We start from the raw sequence: 23,574 nt of genomic DNA on the forward strand, positions 1-23,574 counted from the left end.
ATCTAATGAATTTCAAAGAAGCAATATCTGACACTGGTTCAACCAAATGGCTTGAAGCCATGCAGCCAGAAATGGACTCTATGTATTCAAACCAAGTTTGGACATTAGTGGATCCACCTGAGGGAATCAGTTCCCATAGATGCAAATGGATCTACAAAAGAAAGCTTGGGGCGGATGGGAAGGTAGTGACCTTCAAAGCAAGACTGGTTGCAAAGTTATACTCAAAGGCAAGGAATTGACTATGAGAAAACTTTTTCACCGGTTGCTTTGTTTAAGTCCATTAGAATAATATTAGCCATAGCACTATGGTATGAATATGAGATATGACAAATAGATGTAAAGACTGTATTCCTCAATGGAGACATCAAAATGAAATTTATATGTCTCAACATGCGGGATACACATCAGTAGGAAGTGAGCATAAGATATGCAAACTTCAGAGATTAATATATGGTCTCAAGCAGGCATCAAGGAGTTGGAACCTCATATTTGATAGCACTATCAAAGAGTTTGTTTTTGCTAAGAATCCTGAGGAACCATGCGTGTACAAGAAAGTTAGTGGGAGTGCAGTGACATTCCTAGTACTTTATGTTGATGACATTCTACTCATTGGTAATGATGTAGGATTAGTGCAATCAACTAAAGTATGGTTAGCAAATAAATTCTCCATGAAAGACATGGGTGAAGCATCATATGTATTGAGAATACAAATTTATAGAGATAGATCAAAGAGGATGTTGGGGCTCACCCAAGCCACTTATATCGATACCATTTTGAGGCGATTCTTTATGGAAGAGTCTAAGAGAGGATACTTATCAATGGGTCGTGGTGTTGCTCTATCTAAAGCTATGTGTCCCAAAAACTGATGAAGAGATAGAGATGATGACACGTATTCCATATGTATCAGCCATTGATAGTATCATGTATGGTATGATATCAACACGTCCTGATGTTGCTTACGCTCTGAGTGTTACAAGCAGATATCAGGCGAACCATGGTCCAGTGCATTGGAAGCCCGTGAAAGATATTTCTAAGTACTTAAAAAGGACTAAGAACTTGTTCATGGTCTATGGGGGTGGAGAACTAAAATTGGAAGGCTACGCTGATTCTAGCTTCCAATGTGACGTAGATGATTCGAAATCGGCCTCTGGTTTTGTATTCATGCTAAATGGTGCGGCTGTCTCTTGGAAAAATTCCAAGCAAGACATCGTTGCGGATTCCACCACTGAAGCTGAATACATTGCTACATCTACTGCAGCAAAACAGGCAGTTTGGATGAGGAATTTTGTCCAAGAGTTGGGCGTTATTCCTAATGGAGTTGATCCAGTCCCGGTGTACTGCGACAACATGGTGCCATTGCGCAAGCAAAGGAACCAAGGTCTCATCAGCGATCCAAACATATACTGAGGAAGTTCCACATCATATGGGAGATTGTGGGAAGAGGAGACATATCGGTCGAAAGAGTCCCTCTGCAGATAATGTTGCCGATCCACTTACAAAGCTCTTGCCAAGACATTTGTTTGAAAAGCATCGCGAAGCAATGGGATTAAAGTTATGGGTAGTTGGCTCTAGGGCAAGTGAGAGATTGTTAGAATAGATGCCCTGCAAGTCAACGGTTGGCTAGGGAATTTATTGACTCAAGTGTAATAAACAATCTTTATTTAATATAATTTAACTTTTTATGGTCTTGTTTTACTGTATCTGCATACCCATGCAATCAGCATAGATAAAGTCATTTGTTATACTTTAATACAAATGAATCTTAATTCGATGTTGAAACTCATTTGTAAACACCGTATGATCTAAATTCATTCCTAGTGGATTCAGCCGCCTAAAACATGGATAAAGGTCGCTTGAGCTCGATACTAGCATCTGTGATGTTGTGTACTGCATTTCCTGGTAAGGACATAGAGATGTCCGAACATGCAGATGGGTAGTCATATGATGATTATACCGAGCAACCTTCCCTCGGACTTTCCAAGTGGTTATCATTCATCGAGAGGATAAGTCTGTGACTGTGATTGTACGCCATTAGTCCTTACGACCCGGGACAACACTGAGGCTCTATATGCTAGGTTGTGCTTTGACTCGTTTACCGGCTCCGGGAGAGTCATCAGGTGGCGATGTTGGGTACAGTTACGACACATATAGGAGCAAGTGCATTGTAGTCGAGGATTCACCGCTCACCTACGGGTGTGGATATCCTATGTGATCTGATGAAATAATAGTGCATGGAATCTCTGGCCAAAGTATGAGATGTACATTAGAGAAGGAGTTCTCCAATGATACATGCGATGCCACTATTTATATGTATCACATAGTTATCGAATTATTATGCAACCCTCGATGAACCAATGGTTGCAGATTCGATCGGGATATATGAGATGAAGGGACCGTACTGTACGTTAATCATAACCGACTGGTTCTTGCAGGCACTATCAGTGATACCTAGAGAATCATGGGACGATGCTGCTAGACGCTCTTACCATGATTCGATGGGTTTAATCAGAAATATGATTTCTGACATTCTCATGAACAATGGTTGATACATAGAATGAGGCAAATTAGGGTAAGCCTGAATAAAGGATTATGTCCTGAATCACAAAGAGTTGTGAACTCACGGCTAGCTGTATCTTTGAACCATTGAGGGTCACACAAGTACTGGTTTACTTGTTCTCGTTGAGATAATAAATTCAATGAGTTGAATTTATAAGAAATAAGTTTGATATGATCAATCGATAAGCTTACAAATAAAGTTTATAAAAGCTTATAGAAATTTTGAGAGCTTGACTGCTGAAGACAGTCAAAGGGAGTGCACATGCCTTATTTAGACATTGGTGATCTCGAAATTAAAGTGTGCATCATAATAACAAATAAGTTGAAATTGTCACATCGATGATGTTGGATCGTCGATCAGAATTATGATGATATTAATATAATGGGAGCATGGATCATGGGCTTGTAAGAGTATACGTCCACCATTCTAATTTATTAAAGTTTAAATGAGCTTTAATAATTAAATTATATTTTAATTGAGTTAAAATATAACCCATTAAGTTTTTATTAAATATGGTATTGATTTATGAAAATATTCATGATACCATAATTTTAAAAAACTTGCACACAAAACAAAATAATATTAATGCATAATATTCTCAAAATATATGTATTAATATTCGAGATTACATTTAATATGGCATGGATTTATAATTTTTAGTTAACTTAATTAATTTAATTAATTAAGTAAAAAGAAAGGTTAGAAATATAATTAGAATATTTTATTATTCTAATTGCATGTATTTTCGAGAATTGAAAAGAAAGAATATGCATTGCAAAAGGCATAATATTCGAGAATCACGATTAGCATGCAATAAGAATATTTTATTTACTTAAATAATTGGATTAATTAAGTTAAAAGAAGGATTAATATTAAAATAAGGATTTCTTATCCTTATAAAAAAGCATGCATTCGGTGGGTTTTGTTTTTTTTTTTTTGGTAATGAGAATTGAAGCTCTCGAAAAATTCTCTCCCACATTCTCTCAAAATTCGGCCACTCCAAATTTGAGGGTTGTGTCGGGTTTTAGTGTTCTATCTCTACGAAAAATATCTTCTAAATTTCTAGTTCATGTTAGAAGAGGAACAAATAATCTGGTCGTGGACCTGATTCGAATATTAAAGAAGGAGATCGAAGAACGTTTGTAGGGATTTACAACAAAAGCTACGTCCGCTGATACCGGAGTAGTTGGAGCCAAGTGAAAAAGTTCACTAAAGGTATATTTTACTAAACATCCTATGTATGTTTAATTATTAAAACCATACGAGTGTCCAAAATAATTATTTTGATTGTCAAAATGAAATAAAAATTTTTAAACTTCCGCTGCGTTTTGGACACGAGAAAACCGAGATTCAACATTAATGACGTCTTATAATGGGAAATTTGGTGAAAGTAATTAAATCGCGCACACACACATATATATATATATATACGTATGAAAAACTAAACAGACAAAAGCTCAAGCATTTAATCAATGATTATTCATATTACTCCCAAAATCTATGTTTAAAATGGTGCATAATATAAAGTTGCAGCGAACTGACATAAAAATCAAGGAGAACAGTAAATAGTGAGATATATATGCGGCAACACGATCTAACAACGTACGATTTTACATCAATGATGAGTTACAAAAATTGTAGTATTCAACCGTATTATTTTGCTTTTGTGATGTCAGAAAACATTAACGATTATCTCAAAATTAATTTCAACAATGATGCTCCTTATCCTCAAAAAAAGAAGCGCAAGTGTCAAATTCGTTGGCATTATTTGCTATAAAAAGTGTTGAATATATATGTTTGTGAGAATGCGTCTAATAATACATATCCACTAGTGGTTGCAAAAGATATATAATTCACGGATGCTGCTAAAACATGTCCGTTCCAACATTTTTATTCCGACTTATCGACCATATTATTGAAAGATTGTATAAGCATAGATTTTGTGATAGTGCTCGAAAATAATATTCCAAAGCTTTCTTATGTTCTTTGTTAAGATAAAATTTGAATATAAGTTTTGGTGATCACAAATTAAACTGATCTAACTTGGTCAAAATTAATGAATGCTGATCTTTGAACAAAACTGACTGGCAAAGGCTATTCCTGATTTGCCTCGAGTGATTTGACCATCAAGCTCACAAAGTGCGGTTAAACTACGCTGATATAAGATGAAATGGACAGGCACAAACAGACAATTCGAGCTATCCAACTTAATTGATCTGACGTGCGCGCAATTATAGTAGTCCAAATCTGAATCAAGTTGTCTGCATTATTCTATAGCAGAACAAATCATTTCGCAGACTAGTCTGACAACATTCTTTGAAGACAACAGACAGATATCTTCGAGTATATTTCTAAAGTTATCAATCAAGATAGTACAAAGAATATGTTAGTTACAACTTTTAGCTAGTGTCCAAGAAATTTGAATTAATTATTACTATTTTCGGAAACACGTGGCACACTCTTCTAGTGGAATTCTTCCGTAAACAGAAGAACGAGAGACTTAAAAGGTTAGTCATCGAACTTTCACGAACAAATCATTGCCTCTGTTTATTTTCAGTTATCTTATGTGTTTAATTTATCTTATCTGAACCGATCTGTTACACTTTAGATATCACATGCACTTGGTATTTTGAGTATTTTTCGAACTTAGTATTTTAGTAGCTCATTTTACTTAGTTTGATAAGAATATTAACTTCAGCTGTTAAAAAGATTTAATTTTTTGCATTATTTTTCATATTTTCTTAACATTTTATTCACTACGTCTAAACTGTTATTTTCGATCCTAACATTCTCCACTACTTATATGGATAAGACCTGCATTATTGAGTATTTAACTTCATTAATCATAGGAATATTACTGGTGAGGTGTGGATTTTTCAGTACATACAGATGTTCTCGATCTTTTGTTTACCAGCAAAATGATACCTAAAAATATGAAAAAAATAATGAGAGAATCATATTTTTCTTGTAGCGTTCCTTTGATGCATAAGTCAAATAATGTAAGAACAAACAAGTATGTAGGGTAAAAAAAATTAGTAGAACAAACAAGTATGTAAGCTAAAAAAATTTAGTACAAGGCTGATTATGACATGAATTTTACAAATGACATAGCTGGGTATTTATAGTGGAGATTGTTGCCTACGATAATTTAAAAGACAATTGACTTCTTTGTTAAAACAAGCTTACTCAAATTCTTATCTATATATATATATATATATATATATATAATGAATTTTAAATTGCACAAATATTATGTATATTTGAAATTTTATTGAATTGAAAATATGTTATGAAATAATAGTTGTTTCTGCTCAGATAGCGATCGAAATGTCGTGCTTAAGATATTGCACAATTCAAAATATTATAAATATATCATTAACTATAGTTTTTGATAAAATGACGAATGATCGATCCTACATTCGATATCAAAAAAGATTTAGCTTATTCGATTCTCATGGATTGCAAGATGAGAAATTGACGAGAGATATTGTTAAGAAACAATAATTGACTCTATTAAAAGAGTCGGATTATTAAAATACTTTAGATTTAATTTAACAAAACAACTATAATGAGTTCGAAATCCATTACCCAATCCAAAAGCATCCAAGTAGAATTTGAATTGTGTTGTCTTGTTACAATACCTTCTTCAGATCAGTCATGAAAACCTCATTGTAAAATAAAATGGGCCTCGAAGTCTGGTACATTGGAATTGGGCCGAGCCGAAAACACAGTTGAGTTTAAAAAAATTTTAAAAAATCTAATATTTCAAGAAGTATCAATGTTATCTAACCGACAATCTAGCCAATTGGGACAAAGAAGTAGACATATTTACATTTTGATTTTTATTGAATTAAAATAATAATAAACAGTGGCATAAGGACAAAGAAAGCAAAAAGTTGTTTGAGATGGTCCACGGATCGTATTTTGTAAAACGGATTTCTTGTTTTGGTCATCCATAAAAAATTATTACTTTTTATTGTGAATATCGGTAGAGTTGATAAAGATTTGTGAGATCGGTCGCACAAGAGATCTACTCTAATCCATATGCGTCTCTCTAAGTTCTTTCAACTACAAAATGGGGTTATATCCAAATTAGTTTGTAAAGGTATCAACCCAACAGATTTCACCTTTAAAAAAAATCTAAACTTTTGTTTGAGAGAACCTAGCCTTACTTCGGTTCATGTCATTTTCTTAGAATTGTATCTTGCGTGTCGAGATTAACCTTTTTCTAATCATCGTATCTCGTAACGTTCATTTTCTGCGTTTAATAATTTATAATGAACATCTTTCATGAAATCCAGCTAATTCAGAAACTAGTTAAGATCTCTTCCACTTGTTTACTAATAATATTAAAACAAATCCGATCCGTATACAAGTGAGTTATAATAATCCTATAAATAAATCAATAAATAATTTACATATATTATATATATATATATATATATATAATATAAAAGAGGAGAAAATGTAGGTGGGATAAACAACTGGACGAGTCCCAAAAAAAGGTGATGCAACAGATAATGGTCCCCCCAATTACAAAACATTTCGGGCCTTGCCCACGTGAACTTCACGCTAGTTGGGTGGGGGACAACACCCCCATGTTCTTATATGGAGCCCACCTCAAATCATTTTCTTTTACTTTTTTTTTTTCAAGCAAAAAATAGAATACAATAAAATAAAAACAAGTTGGTTTAATTATAAATTGATTACCCCATGTAGGTAGGAACAGTAAATTTGTTTTAAATCTCCAAAACCAAATTTAATTTGTATATAGTCTTTATTAGAAAATTTATTTGTTTGTAGTTTTTGATCAAAAAAAATGTGCGCTCCGTGGACCCATATGTTTTTTCTCATATGAAAATCGGTGATTAAAAATATAGTATTAATTTGTAATATTTGAGTACCAACTATTTCAGAACTCATACTAATAAATGCTTTTTTTAATATTCAAATAAGTTTAGCAAATGTTAATGTTAATATTAATAAATTTATTCCAATTTTATACTCAAAATCTTATATTTTGTTCTAGGTTTAAAATATTTGATACTTAAATATGTTATATAAATATCACATTTTTAATGTTATATAATGATTTTCATCAACATGTGTGTTGGAACATTTCATCTTCGTAATCTTAATTTTTATATTAACAAAACTTGTTATTGTATTTCTAATATATTTACTCACGTGTGACGTTGCAAACATAAGAAGGAAACTGAAACTGAATTTAGCCAAACTGAATTTCTGGCGAGCTTCGATTTTTTAATAATATCTCTCAACTGGATGATTCAAATAACAATCAGCCAACTTTTTTTTATCAAAAAACTCAATTTGGAACAAATCGTATTTCACGTCAGTTGGACAAAATCGGATGTTATCTAGGACAAACTTATAACTGAATGACCAAACTGATTACACAAAAACAACAATCAGTTTGGTATGAGCAGTTGTGGTATTTTGGTCATATCTCTCAGCTCCGTTATTGGAATGAAGCGATTCAGTATGTGTTGGAAATATAAGATGATGATCTACAAATCATCTTCAAAAGTCAAAGTCTGAGTCGAAGCATACAATACTGATAAATGACGATGAATCTACTGGTTCTGCACAAACTGAAATTAACAAGGCTGATCACATCACTCCAACTAAAATGGAATCGTGGAGCAGCTGACCAATTGAACTGAAACAGTTGAGCAGCTGACTAGATGAATTGAAACAGTTGAGCTGCTGATCAGCTGAACTGAACGACTAGTTGAACTGAACCAGTTGACTAGTTTAGGCTCATGAAAATGTCCAGCAAGACGAATTTGACCATTGCAATTTCAGAAACAGTACAGAAACTTTCCAACCGGTCATATTATTCTGTCTAACGTATATTTCAGTGTCGGTACTTATAAATACAACATCTTGAAGATCAAATAAGAACTTTTAAAGGGAATTCAAAGCATGAGCAATGAGCGTGAAGAAATCTGTTAGTTGAGAGTACAAGCCATTGTGTGAGAATACATTTGAGATGTACACTGTAAAGGATAAATTCCTCACACATAATCACTCACACATATACATGTGAGTTGAACTTCAAAGTTTATTTGAGTGAGTCTTCACACAAAGACATTAAAGATTGTGTTTGTAGTCTTGGCATAAGAGACGTTAAATATTAAGCGGATTGTGAGGTTACGGCCTACAATCGAGAGTGTGATAGGAGTTTCAATTAGGCAAAGATGATAAATCCTAAATTGAAATAGGTTTGTATAAAGAGTTGTATAAATCAAAGTATTTTACTGGATCCTTCCCAAAGGGAAGAAAGGGTGACGTAGGAGTATCTCTGAACATCCATAAACAAGTTTGTGTCTATTTATTTATTGCATTTACTTATCATCTTCATTGTTTTAAAGATGCATCATTGAAGTATTTTATGTGTTATTCAAATATAAAAATATTGCATAACAAGTGTTTGATAAAATGTTTCAACCAAAATATTTTTATTCATTCAACTTGAGTATATTTTAAATACTTTATAAATATTTTGAAACGTCCACTACTAATATTTTTTTATAATCATAAACTCAAAAATACTAAATAAAATAACTTTACATATCTATAAATTATAATAAATTAGCATTTGGAATCTCAAGTGCATAAATAATCCCTAAATCGTCAATTAACCCAAATCCTACGTCGACATTTAAAAAGATCAACTAACAATAAAATAAAGCATAAAAATCCCTAATAAAATCAATAACAATAAATCTTTAAATTTTTTATCTATCAAGTTAGTGCGGAAGATAAATGTCTCTCGAGAGTCTGCTGCCGCACTCGATCCACTCAAGCGTCAGCGCCTCCTCATATCATCAAATCCTGCATCATTCAAACCTAGTGAGCCTAATGACTCAGCATGTTCTAACACATGAGTAACAAATAATACATATACAATCACATGCAATAAAAATCATACTATTATTTTAAAAATAGATTTTTAGCATAAATAAATCATAAATCGCAAAATCATTTGTAATCGTAAAGATTTCAATCCTTTATCATTTTGAGTGAATTTTGATCCTTGAAAGTGACAAGCTTTTATCCTCTGGTCGACTGATTAGTCTTCAACTCCACATGGCCTATGGGGGCGAGCACTAGACTCCGCCATGGAAATACGATCGTCGGGATCTCTCTGGGCCTTTTTCCCTAAACGGGCTCCCTCTGGGCCTTTTTCCTCACGACATCTCCACAAAATTGTAAGTTCACCGTTCCTTCTTAAAATGGATCCCCCACATATCATATATAATTTGTCACAGTCAATTCACATCCCTCAAAATATTTTCATTTTCTTTTAAAAGCACAAAATATCATACCTTTCCGAAAATATTATTTTAACAGTAAAAATTGCATAGCTTTACCATAAATCATAAAATATCATATTTTCCTTAAAATCATTATTTTAAATCATTTAACATGCGTTATGACCCCTTCGGGACGCTGCCAAGATTTTACGTATTATCCAAGTGTAAAATGACCGTTTTGCCCCTAGACGTAAAAATTCTCGATTTTTGACTTTTTCTTGATTTTAATGACATGGGCTTATCCCAAGTAATTATTTAAGCTTAAATCTAAATTTTCATATTTTTATTCAGTTTAATTCGAGGCTTTTCATTTAATTCCCATTAATATCTCATGAGGCGTTTAATTCCCGAATAAATTCAAACTTTACAAACTTTAAACATAGACTTTTTATTACCTAAACTACCCTTGTGAGCCATGAACCACCCCCGTCGACCCATGGTTCCAATTATGTTCATTAATTTTCTATTTTGACCCTTAATTGAACCCACCGAGCCATCTCCCAATTAAGTCGAGCCATGGTCGAGCCACCTCAAGCTAAACCCTAGACAACCCATCTAGGTACCCTCCTGACCAACCCTGAACCTTATAACTAGACCCTAGCTCGCGCAAACCCTCCTAGAACAAGACCTCCAATAGCGTGTGTGCTTCACCTTCATGCCTAGAACTCCTAGTGAACTAAGACTCTCCTACTCGAGCCACCACTGAGCCCACCTGCCCCCCACCAACCTTGGACCTCGTCTAGACCCAACCAAGCTCAGCCCAAGCCAGTAAACCCAAGCACGAAGCCACTAGAAACCAGCAGCAACCGCGCAACCTCCTAAGGTGCGATTGAGTCTCCTTCTCGCGTGGGACTCTTCGCCTGAGCCACCACAGAGTCCAAGCCTTCCTGACCCTCTCTGGAACACCCTAAGCCACCTCCTAGATGACCTAGCCCAGCCCTCTCCCAAGCCTCCCCGATGCAACCTCTCGGCCGAACGAGAATACACACGGGAAGAGTCCTATCAAGCGAGGACTCTTCCCCAGCCATTATGCGAGAGTCCTAGCCCTGCTAGGACCCTTTCTAGGACCTAACCACATCCTGAACGAACCATCCTCAAGACCTGGTTGAGCCCCAACACCCCATGCATCCTAGCTGAGCCCCTTGAATCATGAGAACCACTCCAAACCTTCGAATACCCTAGGTGCCTCTCTCCCTTGCTTATGCGTGAATCCAGCCTTGTTTTCTTTTAATTTTATTCATATTCCCTTCATATTTCATCCTACGTTGGCAACGTACTCGTTGAGAATCATATCATGATCACATATACGTAAAAATGTCGAAAACTTTTGAAAATATTTGACAAAATGTTAAATCATCGAACGTAAATATTTTTCATGCAAAAACAATTGAAACATGCATATTATGATTTGAATGATGTGTAAAAAATGGTTTAAAAAACGTGCCTTTGCGTTTAAAACGCTCGAATACGCGATCGTCGGTGAGGAAGGACGAACGGGCGACGAAGACTCCTAGCTTTTCTCCCTTCTAAATTTCGAATCTAGTGTGTTCTTTTGTGTGTGATTTCGACTGATTTGTGTGTCAAAAGGACCTAGGTAACTTATTTATAATTTTTAATTAACATGTTAATAGGCTTGAGTTTTGGGTTTGCAAGCTTAGGAGCAATTGAGCCTACTCAATTTAGTTAAACTGGGCCCAATAATACTTATTTAATTAAATAATAAAATTTTATAAAAATTACTTTTCAAAAATAACGCATTTTATATTTTAAAAGTTACTTGTTTGCCCAAAACCGGCTTCCAGGGAAAAATCGAGCTCGACTCGTAAAATAATTCGAACTCCAAAATTTTTAGAAAAATTAAATCATTTTTAATCATATTTAGAAGCCTTGAAAATATTTAGTGAAAAATATTTATTCTAGTATTGGTCGTCTTCGGCCTCCTTTCCCTTGTCTATTATCGAATATCGGGGTAAAATCCTTTAATTTGATGAAAACGTGTCATATAATCATGCAATCATACATTTAATCATTTAATAAATATCATTCAAGGATTTAAAATCAATTAAATAAAATAATTAAACAATTCAAATAATTTTCATGTATGTGGTTTATGTAGGTTTGATTTTTCGAACGTTACATATTTAGTCGGTTTCTAAGAAGGATTATTTCGAGTGTCTTCCGCTTGGTTTGAAGCCAAACTCGATTTAATTTATCGTTGTTCAATATTTCAAGAATTGAGTTATTGTAGCACAACGATTTTCCCCCAAATCGATCGTATTCATGTGAATTCAAAGAGCGCATAAACATTTTTTGTGAATAAAGAAATTAAAACATATATTTTTTCTGACGAGAATTAAATGAAAAATTAAATTTGGTATTGGGGATTTAAACCAAATTCACCCATGTGAGGGAGAAATGTTCTTTGAAAATGTAATAATATACTAACGCTTATTTTGTATACCTTTTTTAATATTATATAATCACAAAATAAATTTTAATTTATTTAATGTCTTTGTTTGTTAATTTTGTTTTATCTTCTAAGAAACATTTTATTTTAAAATATAATATGTATTTTAGATATTTAAAAATAATATTATACTATACAAATAATAAATTACGGAGACAACATTTACATTGTGTATGTCAATTTAGTGAAATGACTTGGGATAAGAAAAAATTAAATGAAACTCGAGCAGCAAATAGTCGAAGTTTTTAATATAGAATGGGGTTAATATGGAAATTTTAAAACTTTATATGCTTTAATTATTTATTTTTAAAATTATTAATAATTAATATTGTAATGCCCGAGATTTAATTGTTGTAATCAGACGTTGATTAATTGACAGAATTGAGGTTATAGGAACTCAAATGAAGAAGCAGGGCATCGTTACATATAAGCCAAGATGTTGGACCGAACATCTGGCGTCCGAGTGGTAGAAAAAAACCGCCCGAGCGCCAATGCACCATGAGTTTACTTCTTGGACAGAATGTTTGGCGCCCGAGCGGTAGAATATTACCGCCCGAGCGCCAGGAGATGTTCAGTTGAGTATCTCGACAGAAAATTCCGCGCCCGAGCGGTAAAGATTAACCGCCCGAGCGCCGCTTGCAAAATATGGAAAATCAGCCACGTTGCGTTAACATGCAAGTTGATATATATATATATATCATTCCTTCAGTAAAGGGACGAAAGAAAAGAAGGGAAATCAGAAGGAAAGAACCGAGAAAGCTTTGGAAGAAATCCTTACGCCTTATAGTTTGATCCGTTCGTCTGATTTTGAATCCGACTTCGGTACTGTGTTCCTATCAACGTAGACTTCAACTGGACGTAAGTTTTGCTACGTTTAAATATGATTTGAAATTATGGTATTGTCAGAATCTGATAGGATTCATATATGATGTTCTTGACATGTTAGACATCGTATAATCGAAACCGGACTGAAGAATAGATACCATATGGAATTGTTATGATTTTCAGAGTTGAGTAGATTGAGATTTGATATCAGAATTGAATTGTTATCAAACATGAGATGTTAGAATTGATATCTGACTGATATGGTAGTGCTGGATATATTGAAATTATGACATCATATTGTTGAAACAAAATTTGATTGAATTCTGATTATATCCAGTATTGATTGAGTGGTGTATTGATGCCGTACCCTCAATATTGTTATTGTCAGATTGAGTATTGACAGGCTTTGAGTTCGAGACTTCGACAGAGTCAGAGTATCAGAAATAAAGATATAAATTAATGTTGAGTTGGGATTGCACAACTCGAGTGAGGTTTGATTCGAGTCTCCCTAAATCACATACTTAGTTTATTACATCGATATTTGTAATTGATGAGATTGATGTTTATAGTCTATTGATTTATAGTCACTGCATGTATTGACTACTGATTCGTTTAGTCATTGGCTGATTCGCCTAGTCACCGGCTGATTCGTCTGATTATTGGCTGATTCGTCTAGTTATCGACTGATTCGTCTAAACCTTGGCTGATTCGCTTAATTACTGGCTGATTCGCTTAATTCTTGACTGATTCGTCAATTCTGCGGCTGTTTCGCCCAGACACTGGATATATGAATTATATCGATGTCGTTTAGGGTTGATTCATTCCTATCGACTGAGATTCGATATAATTATCAATATCCAGACATTGGGATCCCTAGGTTAGAGGTGAGTCGAGTCTGAGACGACGCGTTGTTTGAGTCGAGTCTGAGACGACGCGTTGTTTGAGTCGAGTCTGTGATGACTAGTTGATTTACAGTTTTATATCATTCATGTTTGTTGATTTGCTACATGTTAATGATAACTGTTATATGCTTTTGTATATGTTTCTATATGATTGCATGTTTACATTGTTTATACTGGGATTTATTCTCACCGGAGTTATCCGGCTGTTGTCTTGTTTTGTATGTGTGCATGACAACAGGTGGGGCTGGATCAGGGTCAAGAAGAGGATGAGAGAAGACAGTTAGCGCGGAGATCCGGACTTAGGAGTATATCTGTTATATCACCTGAGATGTAGTGAAGAAACAGTAGTTATTATGATTTACGATTGTACATGACTTGTACTTAGATCTGAATAGTGATCTTGTAAATGAGATAGGACTTATTTCATATTCTGCGTACTCTCGTATTTTAAAAAAAATTTTAGACCCTATTTATTTTAATTGATTAATTATTCCCAGAAAGTGATTAAGAATTGAATTAAGTTCGGGTCCCCACAACAGGTGGTATCAGAGCGATAGATCCTTTAGACTGAGATAGAAGCTAGTGAGCGGGGTAAATTGAGTTTTCCTTCTTTGCTTGTGATTGCTAGCATGCTTTACTGCTTTATATAATACATGTTACTTGACTTATCTGATTTGATTGTGTAATATGTATTATTGGAAACGAATTTGAACCGATTCTCGATCAGCAGTAAGATGATCGGAGGAGGGAACTGAAGTGAAACAGGTTTATTGGATTGGGGTACTAATCCATTTGATTATCAGATATGCCTCCTCGAAGAATACCAGAACAGGGTAGCACATCGAATCCTCCAATGGATGTGACAACAACTCCGATGGAAACGTTATTGAAAAGGTTTCAGTCGTTCAAACCACCGACTCTGAAGGGTACTGAGACATCAGTTGAATGTGAGAGTTGGTTAGATAACATTGAGATGTTGTTTGATTCACTGGATTACAGTGATGAGCGCCGAATTAAATTGATTGGGCACCAGTTGCTTGATGTTGCAAAGAACTTGTGGATTACGATGAAGAGGGCCTTGGAGCATCGAGGTACGACTATTACTTGGGATGTATTTAAAACTGAGTTTTATCAAAGATTTTTCCCAGTGTCGTACAGGAAAGACAAGGGGGCGGAGTTTGCCAATTTGAGACAGGGCCAGCTGAACATTAAAGAATATATGACCAAGTTCTCTACCTTGTTGAAGTTTGCTTCCCATGTGGCTGGAAATGACGAAGCCGTTGCTGATCAGTTCATCAATGGCTTGAATCCCGATATATTTACATTGGTGAACACAGGGCGACCTAATAACTTTGCTGATGCCATGAATAGAGCAAAAGGCGTTGAAGCGGGCCTGATAAGGCAAAGAGGAGCTGCATTTGTTCCTCCAGTATCGAGACCACAGCAACCACCTCCCCGAGTCGAGAGTGGCAGTAGCAGTGGTGGAAATAAAGATTTTCTGAAGGCTAGAGGAAAGCAGTTTAAGAAGTCTGGCGGCAGTTCTTCTAGCTCCAGTGGTTCCAAACAGAGTTATACCGGGGCTTACTGTGGAAATTGTGGAGGGAGACATTCCACTGAGCAATGCCAAGGAGTACTTGGTAGTTGTCACTTCTGCAAACAACAGAGACATTTTGCCAGAGTGTATCCACAGAAAGGTTCTCAAAGATCCCTGCAAACAACAGGGACATTTTGCCAGAGTGTGTCCACAGAAGGGTTCTCAAAGATCCCAGGGAGCCGAATCATCTGGATCAGCGGCACAGTGGAGTAGACGATCAGCTGCTGTTCATTCCTTTCAGCCAGCACCATCTCAGTCACAGCAGAGGCCAGGAGGAAGCCAGACAGTTGGCCAGCCTCCTAGACAGCAGGCCAGAGTATTTGCTTTGACCGAGGAGCAGGCTCAGGAAGCACCAGAGGATGATGTTGCAGGTAACTGTTCTTGATGTAGTTATCCTGCTTTTGTATTGATGAATACAGATGCTTCCCATATGTTTATTTTTGAACGATTTGCATTGAGTCATGCATTACCTGTTGAGTTTTTATATACTGTAGTATATCTCTTTACTGGTTGGGGAGAGTTTTTATAGCAGTGAATTCTGTAAAATATCGTATACTACAGTAGGATGAGAATGAGATCGAGTTAGATCGTGTGGTAGTTTGTATCGTACTAGTGTTGTCTGATTTTGGGACTGCATTACTGATATTGATATGCTGACCCAGTACAGAGCTACCCTAGATTAGTTCCAGAAGATGGTGAGAATCGGACCTGAGATGGCCAAAGGATGAATATTGTACGATAAAGATTCTAGATTGAGAATTCCTTTGATAATCCGTACTATCTATGATTTGATTATTACAGCAAGGAGCAGAGACACTCCTTATGTATTCAGTTGATTTACTGAAGTTGAGTCTATCATTGGCTGATTTACCAATGATAAGAAAGTTATTGATGTTTTTCCCCAATAAGACTTCAGATCTGATTTCAGTCAGAGAGATTGATTTTAACCTTGATTTGATATTAGAAACTGTTGAATTGGTGAATCTTGATTGAGACAGATTGCATTCAGGGTGTGTTATATCTGAAAATGATGTATCTGTTGATTTTAGCAGAATTAAACCGTAATTAGTTGGCCGAGGTGGATATCAATGTCAGATATTTGCGGTTTTATGAGTTTAGCAGATCAGTACCGATGAGTGATGTTTTGAATCTGATTGAATATTTCGGTTGTTCTAATTCCGTGTTTGAATCAGATAGTAGACAGTAGGGAATTTATATTGTACAGTCCGAACCAGAGCTGATTTGGAAATATAAGCAGTTCAAAAGTGGATCAGAATGTCCAGAATTGGGTATCGATAGTCAGAACAGGGTGTCGATCAGAATATCAGGTAAGTAATACTGCATTGTATATGAATAACCGATCTATTATGCCAGATATTCCAAAATTGAAATGATAAATATTGCCAGAAGTGTGCAATAATTTATTCAGTATACATTTTGATAGCAGAAAAGGTGTTGATAGAAACCAGGAGATTGGTTATACAGATTATTGATTCTTAAATAGAAATGGAAGTACATTTCTATGGATTGGTGACAAAACTATCGAAATCTTCCTAAGACTGTGCTGCGATGTGATTATGATTGTAATTGACCGAATGCTCGAATCTGCATGTATTATGTTGTACAGGATGATGTACAGATAAGATCAGACGATCAAGAGTTATGTCAGAAAAGTGATTGGACTACACTGAATGCCAAAGTTGATTATATCATACCATGATTCTCGGTTGATTTTGTATTTTTGGCAGAATATACCATAAACTTTGGCACTTATCGTCTATAGATTGACGGATAGTCGGAGCGAACTATCCGGATACTGGAGAATATCCAGGAACTGTAGTGCCGAATTTTAGCACTAGTTGACATGATTTATTGTCATTTGTGAATTATCGTACAACAACAGCTATCAGACGAGTATCAAGATGGCTCTTTTAGAAGCGTTGTACGGTAAGAAATACAGATCCCCTCTGTATTGGGACGATATCTCTAAGGTCCCTGAAGTTGGACATGATAGGACCAGAGATATGACTGAAAAAGTGAAGCTGATTCAAAAGAAAATGAAGGCAGCCCAGGATAGACAAGCCAAATATGCCAATGTTCGACGTAGACCGTTGGTATTTGAGACAGGAGACCGATTATTCTTGAAGATTTCACCTTTCAGAGGAGTGGTCAGATTTGGCAAGAAAGAGAAATTGTCTCCACGATATATTGGTCCATATGAGATTCTTGAGAAGATAGGAGATCGTGCCTATCGATTCGCATTACCGTCTTCTTTATCTGGAATACATGATGTCTTTCATGTATCGTTATTGAGGAAATATCTCTCTGATGCATCACATGTTATTCAGCCAGACGAAGCCGAACTGGACGAGACATTGAGTTATTTCGAAAAGTCGATTCAGATTCTTGATCGGAAGGAAAAACACCTCAGAATGAAGACTATTCCGTTTGTGAAATTTCAATGGAATCGTTATGATACTGAAGAAACTATTTGTAAAACAAAATCCGAGATGAGATAAAGATTCTAGAATTGTTTTATTGAGGTAAGTTTTCTGTTAGCCTTTGTATACATTTCTTCCTGGTTTGATATGATTCCCTATGATATGATCTGATTGCCTGGGATTTCGAGGACGAAATCCTATCTAAGGGGGGGAGAAATGTAATGCCCGAGATTTAATTGCTGTAATCAGACGTTGATTAATTGACAGAATTGAGGTTATAGGAACTCAAATGAAGAAGCAGGGCATCGTTACATATAAGCCAAGATGTTGGACCGAACATCTGGCGCCCGAGTGGTAGAAAAGAACCGCCCGAGCGCCAATGCACCATGAGTTTACTTCATGGACAGAATGTTTGGCGCCCGAGCGGTAGAATATTACCGCCCGAGCGCCAGGAGATGTTCAGTTGAGTATCTCGACAGAAAATTCCGCGCCCGAGCGGTAAAGATTAACCGCCCGAGCGCCGCTTGCAAAATATGGAAAATCAGCCACGTTGCGTTAACATGCAAGTTGATATATATATATCATTCCTTCAGTAAAGGGACGGAAGAAAAGAAGGGAAATCAGAAGGAAAGAACCGAGAAAGCTTTGGAAGAAATCCTTACGCCTTATAGTTTGATCCGTCCGTCTGATTTTGAATCCGACTTCGGTACTGTGTTCCTATCAACGTAGACTTCAACTGGACGTAAGTTTTGCTACGTTTAAATATGATTTGAAATTATGGTTTTGTCAGAATCTGATAGGATTCATATATGATGTTCTTGACATGTTAGACATCGTATAATCGAAATCAGACTGAAGAATAGATACAATATAGAATTGTTATGATTTTCAGAGTTGAGTTGATTGAGATTTGATATCAGAATTGAATTGTTATCAAACATGAGATGTTAGAATTGATATCTGACTGATATGGTAGTGCTGGATATATTGAAATTATGACATCATATTGTTGAAACAAAATTTGATTGAATTCTGATTATATCCAGTATTGATTGAGTGGTGTATTGATGTCGTACCCTCAATATTGTTATTGTCAGATTGAGTATTGACAGGCTTTGAGTTCGAGACTTCGACAGAGTCAGAGTATCAGAAATAAAGATATAAATTAATGTTGAGTTGGGATTGCACAACTCGAGTGAGGTTTGACTCGAGTCTCCCTAAATCACATACTTAGTTTATTACATTGATATTTGTAATTGATGAGATTGATGTTTATAGTCTATTGATTTATAGCCACTGCATGTATTGACTACTGATTCGTTTAGTCATTGGCTGATTCGCCTAGTCACCGGCTGATTCGTCTGATTATTGGCTGATTCGTCTAGTTATCGACTGATTCGTCTAAACCTTGGCTGATTCGCTTAATTACTGGCTGATTCGTCTAGTTATTGGCTGATTCGCTTAATTCTTAACTGATTCGTCAATTCTGCGGCTGTTTCGCCCAGACACTGGATATATGAATTATATCGATGCCGTTTAGGGTTGATTCATTCCTATCGACTGAGATTCGATATAATGATCAATATCCAGACATTGGGATCCCTAGGTTGGAGTTGAGTCGAGTCTGAGACGACGCGTTGTTTGAGTCGAGTTTGTGATGACTAGTTGATTTACAGTTTTATATCATTCATGTTTGTTGATTTGCTACATGTTAATGATAACTGTTATATGCTTTTGTATATGTTTCTATATGATTGCATGTTAAATTGTTTATACTGGGATTTATTCTCACCGGAGTTATCCGGCTGTTGTCTTGTTTTGTATGTGTGCATGACAACAGGTGGGGCTGAATCAGGGTCAAGAAGAGGATGAGAGAAGACAGTTAGCGTGGAGATCCGGACTTAGGTGTATATCTGTTATATCACCTGAGATGTAGTGAAGAAACAGTAGTTATTATGATTTAAGATTGTACAGGACTTGTACTTAGATCTGAATAGTGATCTTGTAAATGAGATAGAACTTTTTTCATATGCTGCGTACTCTCGTATTTTAAAAAAAAAATTTAGACCCTGTTTATTTTAATTGATTAATTATTCCCAGAAAGTGCTTAAGAATTGAATTAAGTTCGGGTCCCCACAAATATGGTAGTCAATTGTCTACATTTTTTTTTATTTTTGACTAAAATTGTCACAAGAATGACATTTTAAGTAATGTGATAATTACTAAATAATGGAAACTTACACTGATAATATGCGAATTTAATTACGAATATATGTACTATATAATTATTCAAACGAAAAAATTGGTATACTTAATTGAATTTAATTAATAGTAGTTTTTTAAATTATGTGTATCTCGAATTAAGCAATTTGGTTTCTCTTTTAATTTATATATATATATATGTATGTATGTATGTATGTATGTATATATTTGTGTGTGTGTACTATACTATATTTATTGTATTAATAATTGTATATTATAAATAAAAATAATACACAAGTTCTCAAATTACAAAAATAAACCATTTTATTGAATAAAAATGACATAATTAGTAAATTTTATATCTTATCTATAACTACAATATCTAGATAAAATATTTTTTTATATTTATATATTTTTTGAATTTTTAAATGATTATATCGTAAATAACATTAAAAAACTATTTTCAAAATTTTTAATTTTATTATAATATATGAATTTTTCATATAAAATTTATTTTACACAAAAATTTGAAATATACACACACATGGCGTGCCAGGAATAAATAACTTAGCAAGGCGTTTGGCTCGTGGTGGGAATTTCAGAATTGAAATTTGGTACAATCATGAAAGATAGGTTAGATTTTTTAAATGAATATATCTAAATTTTAAACAATTATTTTTTGGAATGATGAAAAGACTTGTCGGCCAATCAGAATTCAGATTCAGATCCCAAGTTGCCATGAACCAAGAAAAATATATTATGGACCACCAATTAATGATCATAATGACTTGTGGGAAACTTGAACAGACACCTTTTCGTATCTAAAACCAATTTATCTAATTGCAAATACTTCCCAAAAGTTATCAATATCTATGTATACTTTTTAGAAACACAAATTAGTCAAAATTGTGAGAAATATATCTTATTTGAGTTATTTATTAAAAAAATATTATTTTATTGTAAATACGAGTATTATTGACTTATCTCACTAATAAAGAACTATAATATTGTCTCATTATAGCATTTTTGATGAAAATATCCATTTTCATTATCTTGATTTATAGTTTGATATTTATTTAATCTAATAGCATATATCCTTTTTATTGTTGTATAATATAATTGTTAATAGAAATAGATTTTTTCTCCCTTTTAATTTATATTTTAAACATATGTAACTTTACTCTATATTGTCAACCATAAGAGAATGTTCTTCTAAAACTTTCTTTCATTTATTTCACATATAGAAAGCAATTAATTAATTTGATTACAGATTAATAGTAGTACATCTTGATTCTTCAACCCATCGCATCAGAACGTTGGAACGACGCCGTATCTAGCATCGATGATGAAGTTACCCGAACCGGAGCCGAAAAACCGGTTGATATAAGGCTCGGAATCGGTTCTTTTCACGAACCGGCCTTTAATCCGTGGTCGGGTTTCTGCGTAAGCCTTTCGCGAAGCATAACGAATCGTCTTCTCGAATTTCCTGTTCTTCTTCTTCTCCCTGTACCTCAGAACCCTAGCTTCCCTGTCCATGTCCGCCACCTGCGTCCCTTGATTTCCGCTAAGATCGACGCTGGGAACAGTTCTTGCAAAAGGATATGATGTTTCGGACAGAGTACTTCCATCAGGAACAACGCCCACCTCCATTGTAGATGATGAAATCTGAGGTTAAATTTAGGCGACATTTAGTTATTCTCGGTGCAATTATCAGTTATACTCAATTGTTTGATTAGGTAATTGAGAGATTGTGCTTACGCTGCGGCTGAGAGATGGGTTCTTGTAGCTGTTGGTGTAGGAAGTGATGTTGGATTTCTTGAAATCGATGTCAAACTGGATTTCTGGCGAGTTGTCCGCTAAATGTGCCGTGACCGGAGGTTTTGTGGTTGTTTGCACCGGGACGACGCTGTCGCCGCAAGGCTGAGAGGGAATTTGGAAGCTGTCGAAATCAAAAAACTGATCCGAGCCCGAGAACAAGAATTCCACTGGCTTCACGAAACGGCTGTTGTCGAGAAATTTGGTTGCAGGAATCGGGTTCGCGGAGACCCGAGAATCGGTGATATAGCTGTTTTGTGTGATGAAAGAGTCTAATCGATCAGTGGAGTTGCTGGTGGGTGCTGGAAAGGCGGAGGCGGCGGTTGTGGAGGTCTTGAGAAGCATGGATTCAGCCGTGTCGTAGAAGGGCAAAACAGGGGAGCGCTCGTGGCGGCGGGCGAGAGGGTTAGCACAATGGATGTCGTTGTCACAGGTGACGCAGAGGGCGGCGGCGTCAGCCTTGCAGGTGACGGCGGCAGGTGCTTGCTCACACACCTCGCACATCCACACACGTTCGTGCTTGAGCGCCAAGATGCTGTTGTGCACCTTGGAATCACAGGACATGCACATGAAGGCGGATTCTGGCCGGCAGAAGAGCAGTGCCGCCGCGGACTTGCAGTAGTCACAAGGCTTGGCCGCCTCGTGGAACGCCGGAGGGAAACACCTGGTACTGGCCGCTCCGCCACTACCCATTTCCGTATTTGTTTTTTTGGGAAACTGAAATTTGGATTGGTTTCTCTCCCAATAATGGTATGAATTGGCTGTGGTTGTGTTAGCTTTGTACGAGGAGGAAAATCTTGAGGCTGTGCTAACACGTGGCATTTGTATCAGCCACAATAAAGATTTGATGAGATTTTTGTGCCAAGTAGTTGTTTTTTGACTGTGCTGGACATTGGATTTAATAAATTGTTTATTACACCTTCCCTCGGATTTACCAATATGAAAAACTGTAGACACGCGAATGATCTAAAAAGATACCTAATAATTAACCATAAGAAAACATTATATACATACATATGTATGTATTCGTTTACCAGTTCTGATATTATTAGGGATGATATATTATATCATACCGTAATATACCGAAAATTATATATCGTATATCGTATTGAAATTATGGTATAAAATTTTTTATATCGATATTATATATTGTTTCTGTAAGGCCCTGTTTTAATTATCCGATAATTTGGCATAATTAGAATAATTATTGAGTTGTAAATTAATAATTATTTATATCAAATAAATTCAAGAAGTGTGTTAAAAATATGTATTTTAGAATATCGGAGAATTTAACGATATAAAATACATATAGAGTTTGAATAACACACGAGAGCAAAATAAATTCAGACCGGGATAAATAGGCTTGAGTTACTATTTGAGTAACCAAATACACAATATATAAATATACATATACATACACACATATCTCAT

General features: G+C 35.3%; 1 protein-coding gene across 1 annotated transcript; it reads right to left on the reverse strand.

The window, feature by feature from the left end:
• Positions 1 to 21,535: 21,535 nt before the first annotated feature.
• On the reverse strand, positions 21,536 to 22,918 carry LOC142530545 (zinc finger protein CONSTANS-LIKE 5-like). Its single transcript, XM_075636380.1, has 2 exons — positions 22,087 to 22,918; positions 21,536 to 21,993 (listed from the first exon to the last, which is right to left on the reverse strand). The coding sequence occupies exons 1-2, from the start codon at positions 22,834 to 22,836 to the stop codon at positions 21,637 to 21,639; spliced, it is 1,107 nt and encodes a 368-aa protein (XP_075492495.1). The 5' UTR covers positions 22,837 to 22,918; the 3' UTR covers positions 21,536 to 21,636.
• Between the last annotated feature and the right edge of the window lie 656 nt (positions 22,919 to 23,574).

The sequence above is a fragment of the Primulina tabacum genome, chromosome 2 (assembly GCF_025594145.1).
Source record: "Primulina tabacum isolate GXHZ01 chromosome 2, ASM2559414v2, whole genome shotgun sequence".
Taxonomy (NCBI): Eukaryota; Viridiplantae; Streptophyta; class Magnoliopsida; order Lamiales; family Gesneriaceae; genus Primulina; species Primulina tabacum.

What these genes read in the sequence shown, in the direction of transcription:
- LOC142530545 (XM_075636380.1), bottom strand. Translation starts at nt 22,836, where the DNA reads ATGGGTAGTGGCGGAGCGGCCAGTACCAGGTGTTTCCCTCCGGCGTTC. An exon ending in ACCCATCTCTCAGCCGCAGC is followed by an intron (nt 21,994 to 22,086) that starts GTAAGCACAATC and finishes ATTTAACCTCAG; the next exon opens with ATTTCATCATCTACAATGGA.